Source organism: Bison bison, unplaced genomic scaffold (assembly GCF_000754665.1).
Source record: "Bison bison bison isolate TAMUID 2011002044 unplaced genomic scaffold, Bison_UMD1.0 scf7180017864461, whole genome shotgun sequence".
Taxonomy (NCBI): Eukaryota; Metazoa; Chordata; class Mammalia; order Artiodactyla; family Bovidae; genus Bison; species Bison bison.
In genome coordinates, this window is record NW_011495023.1 from 12,014,778 (window position 1) to 12,027,315 (window position 12,538).

At 39.0% G+C, this 12,538-nt stretch overlaps 1 protein-coding gene across 4 annotated transcripts in view; it reads right to left on the reverse strand.

Annotated features, from left to right (window-relative positions):
* The window catches only part of DCLRE1C (DNA cross-link repair 1C), a 34,939-nt gene that overhangs the window by 17,261 nt on the left and 5,140 nt on the right, over positions 1 to 12,538 (reverse strand). For 2 of the 4 annotated variants that reach the window (XM_010859954.1, XM_010859955.1), the window contains exons 2-5: positions 8,088 to 8,139; positions 5,469 to 5,553; positions 2,705 to 2,764; positions 974 to 1,029 (exon numbers count right to left, since the gene is read on the reverse strand). In XM_010859954.1, coding sequence (XP_010858256.1) covers positions 974 to 1,029; positions 2,705 to 2,764; positions 5,469 to 5,553; positions 8,088 to 8,139 — 253 coding nt within the window. The remainder of the gene's footprint in view (positions 1 to 973; positions 1,030 to 2,704; positions 2,765 to 5,468; positions 5,554 to 8,087; positions 8,140 to 12,538) is intronic. The other 2 variants (XM_010859957.1, XM_010859956.1) reach the window with 1 other exon arrangement.

The following is a 12,538-nucleotide window of genomic DNA, read 5'->3' on the forward strand; positions in this document are numbered from 1 at the left end:
ACCCAGGGACTGAACCCAGGTCTCTCACATCACAGGCAGATTCTTTACCATCTGAGCCACCAGGGAAGCCCAAGTATACTGGAATGGGTAGCCTATCCCTTATCCAGGGGATCTTCCCGACCCAGGAATCAAACCAGGGTCTCCTGCATTATAGATGAATTCTTTTTTTTTCTTTTATAATTTTTTTATTTATTTGTTTTTGTCTGTGCTGGATCTTCCTTGCTGCATGGGCTTTCTCTAGTTTCAGTTCGCAGGCTTCTCATTGAGGTGACTTCTCTTGTTGCAGAGCACAGGCTCAGTAGTTGTGGCTCATGGGCTTAGTTGTCCGGCAGCATGTGGGATCTTCCCAGACCGGGGATTGAACCTGTGTCCCCTGCATCGGCAGGCAGATTCTTTACCACTGAGCCACCAGGGAAGCCCTGCAGGTGAATTCTTTACCAGTTAAGCTACCAGGGAAGCCCACTAAATATATACTAAATACAAATATATACTAAATCCATAGCCCATGTTGCCTGCCAAACACAGCTGCTGTGATACGGTGCTGATGTAATTCCCAAAGTGTTAAACCACACTGAACCCTCAGCTGCCACGTCTTCCCAAAGAGGGAAAACATAACATGGTGGAGATATCGCTGAGTTTGCAAGAGATGTCCCCTAAAATGCATCAGCACCTTTGACCGTATACAGGAGAAATCTTTTTCTCCTGCTCATGGAGAAAAAGATCCATATGATGAGAAAATGCAAAGCCCGTGGAAAGATTGCTACTAAAGTCTTCCATTGTAAGAAAGCCACATTTTGAACATAACCTGTGCCCCGGTCCCCCCTAGTTTAACCCTGGAAATAAAGGTTAAAAGAATTGCCATCACAAGAAGCAAATCTCCTGGTACACATTTTCTAGACCCTACAAGTTTATTTCTACAAATGTAATACATATCAACACAAAATAAATGGGCAAAACAGATGAACCCCCTTACATAACTGATCCTGGGCAATGACCAGCAGGTAAAAGAGTCACAACAATCTCTTCCTTCTAAAAAGAAAGAAAAAAAAAAAATAATAGAAGGTATCATTAGGACCCAGCTAAACAAAGCCCTCCTGAGTAGAACGTACACAAGTACTTCTCAAGAACTTGCTATATCTTGCTCCTTTCCCCACTCTCCAAATCCTGGAAACAAGTGGAATCCTCATTCACAAAACAAATGGTTAAAAGTAGAGTTCCAATGCAACACAGCATTTCCACTCTTGGGAAGAAAGAAATGAAGTGACGGGCCTAGAGATTGTCATACTGAGTGAGGGGAGTCAGGCGGAGAAGAAATATCACATCCCTTACATGCAGGATCTAAAAAGAAATGATAAAAATGAACCTATTTACAAAACAGAAGCAGACTCAGAGACTTAAAGAATGAACTTATGGTTACCAGTGGGGAAGAATGGGGGGAAGGGAAGGGATAGTTAGGAAGTTTGGATGGACATCAACACTATGCTGTATTTAAAATGGATAACCAACAAGGTCCTGCTGTATAGCACAGGGAACTCTGCTCAATGTTATGTGGCAGCCTGGATGGGAGGGGAGTTTGGGGGAGAATGGATACATGTGTATGTATGGCTGAGTCCCTTCGCTGTTCACCTAAAACCATCACAACATTGTTAATCAGCTATGCTCCATCATGGCAACTCCTCCAGTTATGTTTGTTCCCCAGGCCCCTTTAAAACAGGCTCTCCCACTGGTTGGAGCTGGAGACAAACACACAAGCCTCAGTGTGTGAGAAGAAACAGAAAGGACCAGAGTCGGGCGGCAGGACTCTGACCACTGGGGGCCACCTGCTGCCTGCTGCCCAATTCTGAGAAGGCCACTCACTAACACAGGCCGCCACGGACTGAGAGCATCTCCCCAAAGTGCCAGCTAATGGAGCTCAGGATGGCATTCAGGAAGGTTCTAGGCCATCCCTTCCCTCTCCCTCGGAACAGTTACTGTAAAAGTACTTCAATGTCTGATCTCCTCCAGGGAGGACATGTGAAAAGTCCGTCCCTGTCCCATGACAGCCACACCACCAAGGACACTCTTCAGATTTCAACGCGTCAACAAAGCAGGTTCTAATTGGGCTACGTAACAAATGCTAACTGGATTTGCTGTAAGACAGGAAAATACCTCCCTGCCTGATGTATAATTTGAGATAAAAATAAATACATACATAAATGGTGGGTCTTCAATCCTAGTTACTATTAAAAAAAAAATTGAATGCACAACACAAAAGTACCTGCGTTTGAATTTAAGGACAAAAAAATAAACTAGATCCACTTGAACAATGTCTTTTTCTTGAATAAGAAAATGATTCAGAAAAAAAATCACAATATACATAAATTTGCTGCAAAAACATTAAACACTGTTTTATATACCTAACATTAGAATAACCAATAAACGTGGCAGTCATACTACATAGTAATCATACCATTACTATGGCACTCCTATAACTAGCATGTGACGCTAATAGAAGCAGTTCTGTCCTTAGAATTGGATAGAAGCAATGTTCAGTCCCTTAGACGTAGAAAATAAATACATCACAAACTTTTTTTTTTCCTTACAAACTTATTCATTTACTATAAATTTTATTTCTGGCTAAATGAGCATTCAAAATCAAGGAGAAAGATAATCATTTAATGCTAAATAACAATTTTTAGAAATAAAATATTTAATATTTAGTTACCTCGCCTGATGCTTCATCGACTAAAGATATCTGGGTAGGAGTTTCAATTTCAATTGATACCTATTAAAATAAGACATCAGGTATATATCATATTGTACACAGTCTTTCATGACTTTATATGCCTTTGCCATCTAAACACAGAAAGGGAACTAAGAGATATTACAGACTCTCAGTGGAACAATTTCTGATTTCACTATAAAAACAGTTTTACAGCTTGAAAACATGATAAAGTTAAAATTACACCTTTCTTGAGGTTGATGTGGCAATATGTATATATTGGATGCCTTACAAACCTGTACATCCTCTGACACAGCATTTCTACTATGAATTCAATTTCCCCCCTTCACCTCCCCAACCCTCCCATTCCCACTGAACTTGAGTCTTTGTACAACATGTAGTCACATGTTCTTTGTATTTAGATTTTCTGCTGCAGAACACAGTCTGCCATCAGTCTGTGATGTGTTGGCCTAATTCACAGATTCAAGAAGCTATCTGCACATTTCATAGAATGGCAACCAGCACAGAGAGGCATTCAGTAAGTCGTTGATGAATGAAGATAATTTCTCATCTTTTTAGTCCACTGATATCATAATACCTTCAGTGAGGTTCAGGTGTGAAAATAACTTTCACTTTTGGATTAAACACACAGTATTCATGATGTACTATTTTTTTAATACTGTTAGATTCAGTATTAGGATGTTCAAATGTGCTCATATAGAAATGGCCTTTTTTCCCCATGTATTATCATTATCCATTTGACAGTGAGGTTGAGCAGCTTATCTTTTTATTCTCTCCTACAGTAGGGATTATTTGTTCTTTGAATATTTGGCAAAAGGCAAGATAAAACCATCTGGGCCTGAGGCTTTTTTTGAAGAAGAGATCTTTGAAAACTGCTTTAATGTCTTTGATGGCTACTTCTTTATCTTTTCCTGCCTCAATTTGGGATTTTCCTACCTTTCCAGGTATTTATCCACTCTAGCTAAATTATCAAATATACTGTATTAATTTTCAAAACAAGGCACTGCTGTTTATTAAGTTAGTTTCCTTTATATCATTTGTTATTTTTATATGCATCTTTGTTTTTTCAGTCTTGGCAGAGTTTATTTCTCTACAGACCAGCTTTTACTTTTATTCATCTTCCTTTTTATTTTCTGTGGTAGTTTATTTTCTATGGTAGGTAGGGTAGAACCCAGGCAGGGACAAAGTGGCTTGTGTGGCCTGAGAAAATGGGAGTGAGTGGTCCTGATTTTTACTGTGGTTACAGGGTGGGCCTGGGACTGTATCTTAGAATGCCATGTAGGTGCCAAGGAAGGTGTAGACTTTTTTAAAAACCAGTTTGCCCACAGGTAGGGCAGAAGGGAAAGGTGGACATGGGAACTGAAAGTTGCCAGCAGTCAGACATCAAACAGACTCTTGTTCAGAACTCTCTGCTGCTGCTGCTAAGTTGCTTCAGTCGTGTCCGACTCTGTGCGACCCCGTAGACGGCAGCCCACCAGGCTCCCCCGTCCCTGAGATTCTCCAGGCAAGAACACTGGAGTGGGTTGCCATTTCCTTCTCCAATGCATGAAAGTGAAAAGTGAAAGTCAAGTCGCTCAGTCGTGTCTGACTCTTCACAACCCCATGGACTGCAGCCTACCAGGCTCCTCCGTCCATGGGGTTTTCCAGGCAAGAGTACTGGAGTGGGGTGCCATTGCCTTCTCCGGAACTCTCTGCTAGCTCCCCCAAGTATTGATGGTTTAATCCATATAACAACCCCTAATTCTATCTACTCATTGCGGTTGTTTCTCCGATCAATCACTGAGTGATCAGGGACTACTGTATCTGGTCTGATGCTATTTTGTTAGTTGCATATATGTTGATATCTTTTTTCTTTTTTTTTGGCTGCACTTTGCAGCTTGCAGGATCTTAGTTCCCCAACCACCAAGTGGCATCTTCTTGATACTTTTAAGAGGTTGTCCCTTTGAATAGTAAAAACACAGTCTTTGAAATTAATGATATTTTTTGCCTTCAACTCTCTGAGTGATATAATAGTTGCTACTCTGGCATTTTTAGTTTCTAATTTTCAGTATATCTTTTCCCTTTTTTTTTTCTCCCACTTCAACCTGAACTTTTCCTTTAGTGTTATCTATGTGTATTGTAGATCAAAACTTGGGGATCTATTTTTTTTAACCTAAATCAAGAATTTGTCTTCTGATCAAAAGTTGAAATAAATCCATTTATATTTAGAGCAATTACTGTTATGACATAACCTTGCCTGCCATCTTCACATTTTCATACCATGCTTTGTTTTTCTCACCTTTACTATAACTTTCTATTGGAGATATCCATTTTATATGGCCAGATTCAAAATTATCCATTCTACTTTTATTTTGGTTCTTTATTATAAATAATGTTATGTTTATTTTTCTTATTTTTCCTAATCTATTCCATGATCTAAATAAAAGGTTTATTAGTTCTGTCAATAAACAGTTTACACTTTAAAGCATTAAAATGCAACTCAGAAAGACACCTTGTGAGATTAGACAAAACTAAGCATCTAGGTCATCATGTTGGGGGACAAGAAAGAAAAATCAACAACAATAAAATGTCAACTTCTTCTAAACTAATGAATTGCAAAGGCTGAATATTGACATGGTGGTTACTGTGGATAAATACATTGTGAGGAAGTGGGCTTTGAATAACGACAATATTTTGTTCAATACACCTCAAAAAATATTTTCCACTTGAAAAAAAGAATTAGTATCATTCAAAAAATAAAACTTACAATTCGTTTCTCCCAAAACCTGTACTTCGGGCTTGTTAACAACAACTCTTTAGTAACAGGTGAACAGTATAAGCAAACCTTCAAGCTGGGGAAAAAGACAAAAGAAAAAAGTCATTTGAGCGCAATTCAAAATGAGCCGCCGTCTGGGTGACTAGGAAATATGTTTCAATGTGTGTCAGTTGTCTCGAATAAATCAGAAACTGTGCTGACACAAACGTATTAGAATAGCTCCCAGCAGGCCAACAGTCCAATGACCACTTCAGTCGCATGATGGTGTAAAGGGACAGACAAGAAGCAGAGGACAGATAGGACGGGGCCCTCTGACCCCCTCAAAGGCTGGTCCTCACCATTCTCATCTTAAATAAATGAATTTTACAGGATTAGCTGTGTCTGGAGAGATACGTGAGTAAACTACCTCTGCAGAAGGGGCAAGGGAACAGAAGACATCTGCCTTGTACTTCATATAAATCTATTCCATTTATGTTTTTAGTTGGTAGAAATCAATTTCATGACAAACTGTAAAACTTCAACACTCCAATTTCAGTTCAGTTCAGTTGCTCAGTTGTGTCCGACTCTTTGCGACCCCATGGACTGCAGTACGCCAGGCTTCCCTGTCCATCACCAACTCCTGGAATTTACTCAAACTCATTGAGTCAGTGATGCCATCCAACCATCTCATTCTCTGTCGTCTCCTTCTCCTCCCGCCTTCATTCTTTCCCAGCATCAGGGTCTTTCTTCGCATCAGGTAGCCAAAGTATTGGAGTTTCAGCTTCAATATCACCCCTTCCAATGAATATTCAGGACTGATTTCCCCTAGGATGGACTGGTTGGATCACCTTGCAGTCCAAAGGACTCTCAAGAGTCTTCTCCAACACAACAGTTCAAAAGCATCAATTCTTCGGCACTCAGCTTTCTTTATGGTCCAACTCTCACATCCATACATGACTACTGGAAAAACCATAGCTTTGACTAGACGGACCTTTGTTGGCAAAGCACTATCTCTGCTTTTTAATATGCTGAGGTTTAATATGCTAGGTTGGTCATAACTTCTCTTCCAAGGAGCAAGTGTCTTTTAATTTCATGGCTGCAGTCACTATCTGCAGTGATTTTGGAGTCCAAAAAAATAAAGTCTGTCACTGTTTCCATTGTTTCCCCATCTATTTGCCATGAAGTGATGGGACCAGATGCCATGATCTTAGTTTTCTGAACGTTGAGTTGTAAGCCAACTTTTTTACTCTCTTCTTGCACTTTCATAAAGAGGCTCTTTAGTTCTTCTTCACTTTCTGCCATAAGGAATCAGCCTTCAATGCAGGAGACCCTGGTTCAATTCCTGGGTTGGGAAGATCCGCTGGAGAAGGGAAAGGCTACCCTCTCCAGTATTCTGGCTCTGGAGAATTCCATGGACTGTATTAGTCCATGGGGTCGCAGAGAGTCGGGACACTCCAATTTAGAGGTTAGGAATGCAGTCTATGGCAGATCATACTTTCCAAAGATGGCCATGTTAACCATATATCCCCCCAACCACACACAGCCTTCTTAACAAAATGGTCATGGAACTTCCACTGACAGGAGGGATCTGTGTTGACCTCCCCTTGAATCTGAACCAACAGAATGTAATGGAAGTAATACTGTAGGGCTTCCGAGTCTAGATCTCTGGACAATATGGCTGCCGCTAGCTCTCTTTTATAGGTCTCTGGTGGCCAGATGGTCAAGAATTCACCTGCAATGCAGGAGACCTAGGTTCAATCCCTGGGTGGATTGATACCTTGGAGAAGGAACTGGCAACCCACTGAAGTATTCTTGACTGGAGAATCCCAAGGACAGAGGAATGTGGTAGGCTATGTCCACGGGGTTGCAAAATTGAGTCCGACACAATTGAGCAACTAACACAGCTCTCATTTGGGATGTACACTTTTTTTTCCCTTTAAAAACTCCAGCTATCCTGAAACCACTACGCTGAAGAGATATTTTTAGAGGTGGAGATACCCGAAGGGCCCCAACTGTTTGAGTCTGCCTAACTCAGGTGTCAGACATTGAATGAATAAGCCTCCAGACGTAACGCCAGCCCCATATAATACCCAGTCAGGCAGAAACCAGCCATCCCCACTATGCCCTGTCAGAGCTCCTGACCCTCAGAAACAGAATAGAGACAGAATACATGATTAGGGTTACTTTAAGCCACTGAGCTTGTGGGTAGTTTGCTACGCAGCAATAGATGACTAATATACCGGCTCTAAAATCCAACAGACCTGGCGGGAGTCCTGGTCCCCCGCATTACTAGCTGTGTGACCTTGGGCAACTCATCTAACCCCTCTGGTTCCTCAGTTTCCTCATCCATAAGATAGAATTGATTTTACAACCAAAAGCTAAACAATGATGGCAGAAGTCAGAAGACAGGTTATCTGTGAGTGGGAAAGACTGAGTTGGGGAGGGACAGAGTTCTGTACCAGGTGAGTGCTGTTGTTTCTCAGGCTGGGCAGAAGCTGCACATGTGTATACTTGTGAAAGTCCATCAGACTGTTTCCTTATGATGTAAGTACTTTCCTACGTAGAGGTTACAGCTCAATTAAAAGTTTTACTTAAAAAAGCCCACACAAATAAATAGCAAGAAAAAATTACCTGCATTCCAACCTTCTTTTCAAGCTAGGGGCTCTTAATCCTTTCATATGATCTGAAAACATAAAAGAATCAGATATCATAAATACATTATTTTTTCAGAGGATTCCTTGACCCAGGGAAACTGAGTTGTCTGTTGTTTATAGATTTCCTTTTAAGAGAAAATAAATGAGAGTTTCACTTTTATAGGAGCATTGATTTGTATGAGCTCTTGCTTCTGCAAGTGAAGAATCCACCGAAAACAGGACAAGAACCACCAAAGTTGACCATCTCTGAGCCAACAGAAGCCATTTAAAAGGAGAATGAGCCTCTGTATCTTAGGGCAGAGTCTAAATCACTTGGAGTAGCCACAGAAGAATGCATGACCAGAGTCTCATTTGGAACTGCTTCCATCATTTTCCTCTACTCTCTTTTATTTCAATCCAACCATCTTCAGACCATGCTCTCTCTAACACCTTCAATTCCAGTCACTAAGTTAGTCCATCTGGAAATTCAAGTTTGCTTCCATGGAATCCTTGAGGAAACCATACAGGCTTAGGCCAGAATAAGAAGAGTTTCATTAACTTCTCAGCCAACTGTGACTGCTGGGTTGAAAATCATTAAAGAGACACTGGACTTGAACAAACATTAGAGTAGATGAACTTCACAGATATATACAGAACGTTCCATGCAAAAGCAATAGAACACACGTTCTTCTCAAATGCATAGGGAACACTGTCCAAGACATGCACATATTAGGCCACAAAATGAGTCTCAATATATTTAAGAAGGTTGAAATCATATCAAGCATCTTTTCCAACTACAATGGTATAAAACTAGAAAGAAAATTAATTACAAGAAACCTGGAAAATTCACAAATATATGGAGATTAAACAACACACTACTGAACAACCAATGGGCCAAAGAAGAAATCAAAAGAGAAATTCCAAAATACCTTGAAACAAATGAAAATGGAAATAAAACATACCAAAATATGTGGGATGCACAAAAACAGTTCTAAGGGGGAAGTGCAAATGATAAATCTCCACCTCAAAAAATAAGAAAAATCAACCTAATTTTACAATTTAATGAACTAGAAAAATAACAAAGCCCAAAACTATTAGAAGGAAGGAAATAACAAAAATTAGAACAAAAACAAAGAAATAGAGACTAAAAAGGCAACAGAGAAAAATCAGTAACAGCTGGTTCTTTAAAAAGATAAACATAACTGGCGAGTCTTTGCTAGACTCACCAACAAAAAAGAGAGAGAGAGACATAGGGCTCAAATGAATAAAATCAGAAATAAAAGAAGAGTTATTACAACTGTTGCCACAGAAAAGAAAGAGTAAGAGACTACTATGAACAATTATACACCAACATAGCGGACGGCCTAGAAGAAATTGATAAAGTCTTAGAAACATACGACCTAGAAGGACTCAATCATGATGAAACAGAAAGTCTGAGCAGACTGATTACTAGTAAGGATATCAAATATCCTTTCTAATATCAGTAATTTTAAAAAATCCAACAAACAAAAGTCCCAGACCTGATGACTTTGCTGCTGAATTCTACAAACATTCAAAGAACTCATTTTATGAAGCTAGTACTACCCTGATACCAAAACCAGACAAGGACATCACACACAAAAAAAGAAAATACAGCCCAATATCCCTGATGTACATAGACTAAAAAATCCTCAACAAAATATTAGCAAACAGAATTCAATAATATATTAAAAGGATCATACACCATGGTTAAGTGGGATTTATTCCAAGGATGCAAACTTGGTTCAACATCCACAAATCAATCAATGTGATAATCTTATTAACAAAATGAAGGATAAAAATCATATAATCATCTCAACAGATGCACAAAAGCACTGGACAAAACTCAATATACATTTATGACAAAAAAATCTCAATAAACCAGGTACAGATGGAACATACCTTAATATAATAAAGCCATTGTAACAATCTCTCAGCAAACATTCAAAACTACATCAAAAAGAATAAAATGCCTAAGAATAAACTTAACCAAGGAAATGAAGGTTTGTATATTTAAAACTATAAAACATTAATAAAATAAATTGAAGATGACACAAATAGAAAGCTATTTCGTGTTCATAGACTGAAAGAATCAATATTGTTAAATTGTCCATACCACACAAAGCAATCAACAGGCTCAATGTAACCAATATCAAAATTCCATTGACATTATCCATAGAAAAAGTTCAAATAATCATAAAATTTGTACAGAACCACAAAAGACTCCAAATAGCCAAAGTAGTCTTGAAAAAGAACAAAACTGGAGATGTTTTCTGATTACAAAATGTATTTCAAAGCTATAGTAATTAAAACAGTATGGTACTGGCATAAAAACACATAGATAGATCAACAAAACAGAATAATAAGCCCAGAAATAAACCCACATATATTGTGTCAATTTATGATAAAAAGTGAAAATGTTAGGCACTCAGTTGTGTCCGACTCTCTGTGACCCCATGGACTGTGGCCTGTCCCTGTCCATGGAATTCTCCAGGCAACGATACTGGAGTGGGTTACCATGCCCACCTCAAAATTTAAGACTAATTACTCCCAAATCCATAGTTGTTTATATATATATATACACATATATATATATATATAATCTTTACTTTTTTATTTTTGGCTGTGCTGGGTCTTTGTTGCTATACTCAGAATGAAACCTAACCACTATCTTATACTATACATAAGAATTAACTCAAAACAGATTAAAGACTTGAATGTAAGATCTGAAACCATAAAATTTCTAGATGAAAACACAGGCAGTAAGCTACTTGATATGGGTCTTGATGATGATTTTTCTAAATCTGACACCAAAAGCAAAAATAAACAAATGATCAATACAAAGTGATTTTTTTTAATGGGCAGATCTAAATATACATTTTCCCCAAGACATACAGATGGCCAACAGGCACATCAAAAGATGTTCCACATCATTAATCACCTGCTGCTGCTGCTAAGTCACTTCAGTCATGTCCGACTCTGTGCGACCCCATAGACGGCAGCCCACCAGGCTCCCCCATCCCTGGGATTCTCCAGGCAAGAACACTGGAGTGCGTTGCCATTTCCTTCTCCAATGCATGAAAGTGAAAAGTGAAAGTGAAGTTGCTTAGTCGTGTCCGACCCTCAGTGACCCCATGGACTGCAGCCCACCAGGCTCCTCCGTCCATGGGATTTTCCAGGCAAGAGTACTGGAGTGGGGTGCCATTGCCTTCTCCGCACTAATCACCAGTGAAATGTAAATCAAACCCAGTATAAGATATTACCTCATACCCATTAGAATGGTTATTATCAAAAAGAAAAATAACAAATGTTGAAAAGGATGTAGAGAAATGGGAGCCCTTGTGCACTGTTGGTGGGAATGTAAATTAGTGCAGCCCATTTTATAGAAAACAATATGGAATTTCCTCAAAAAATTAAAATATAGGACTATCATATGATCTGGCAATTCCAAATCTGTGTATTTATCTGAAGAAACGTATCTGCACCTCAGGTTCACTGCACTGTTACTTACAACAGCCAAGACTGGAAACAACCTAAGTGTCCATCAGTGGATGAATGGATAAAGAAAACTGTGGTTTACATGCACGAAGGATATTATTCAGCCATAAAATTGCTGTCTAACCACAAATTAACAACCTTCATTATAAGTATTCTAAAAGCTGATAATAAGTTTAGTAAGTTTAAAGCTAATTAAAACAAAAGTATTCTCTCTCTATAACTTTTTTTCAGCTCTTTTAAGGTTAATACATAAATGCTGCTGGAAATTAATTTTACTTAAAACTATAACTAAGTTGGTTATTTTGAAAGTCATCCCTCCTCAAATCATTTACCAAAACTGACTTTCATTTGCATTTATGTAAACACTGCCCATTACCACCCCTGATGAAAGCAAAGTCAGTCAAGCTTGGCTGTTGGGGAGACAATGTTAAATAGCGTGGCAATAACCCACAAGAAAAATATCTAATTACCCTATCACTACCAACACTGGAAAAGGTCAGTTTTCATCCCAATTCCAAAGAAAGACAACGCGAAAGGATGTTCAAACTACCCCACAATTGCACTCGTCTCACACGCTAGCAAAGTATTGCTCAAACTTCTCCAAGCCAGGCTTCAACAGTACATGAACTGTGAACTTCCAGATGTTCAAGCTGGTTTTAGAAAAGGCAGAGGAACCAGAGATCAAATTGCCAACATCCACTGGATCATCAAAAAAGCAAGAGAGTTCCAGAAAAACATCTACTTCTGCTTTATTGACTATGTCAAAGCCTTTGTTGTGTGGATCACAACAAACTGGAAAATTCTTGAAGAGATGGGAATATGAGACCATCTTACCTGCTTCCTGAGAAATCTGTACGCAGGTCAAGAAGCAACAGTTAGAACTGGACATGGAACAACAGACTGGTTCCAAATTGGGAAAGGAGTACATCAATG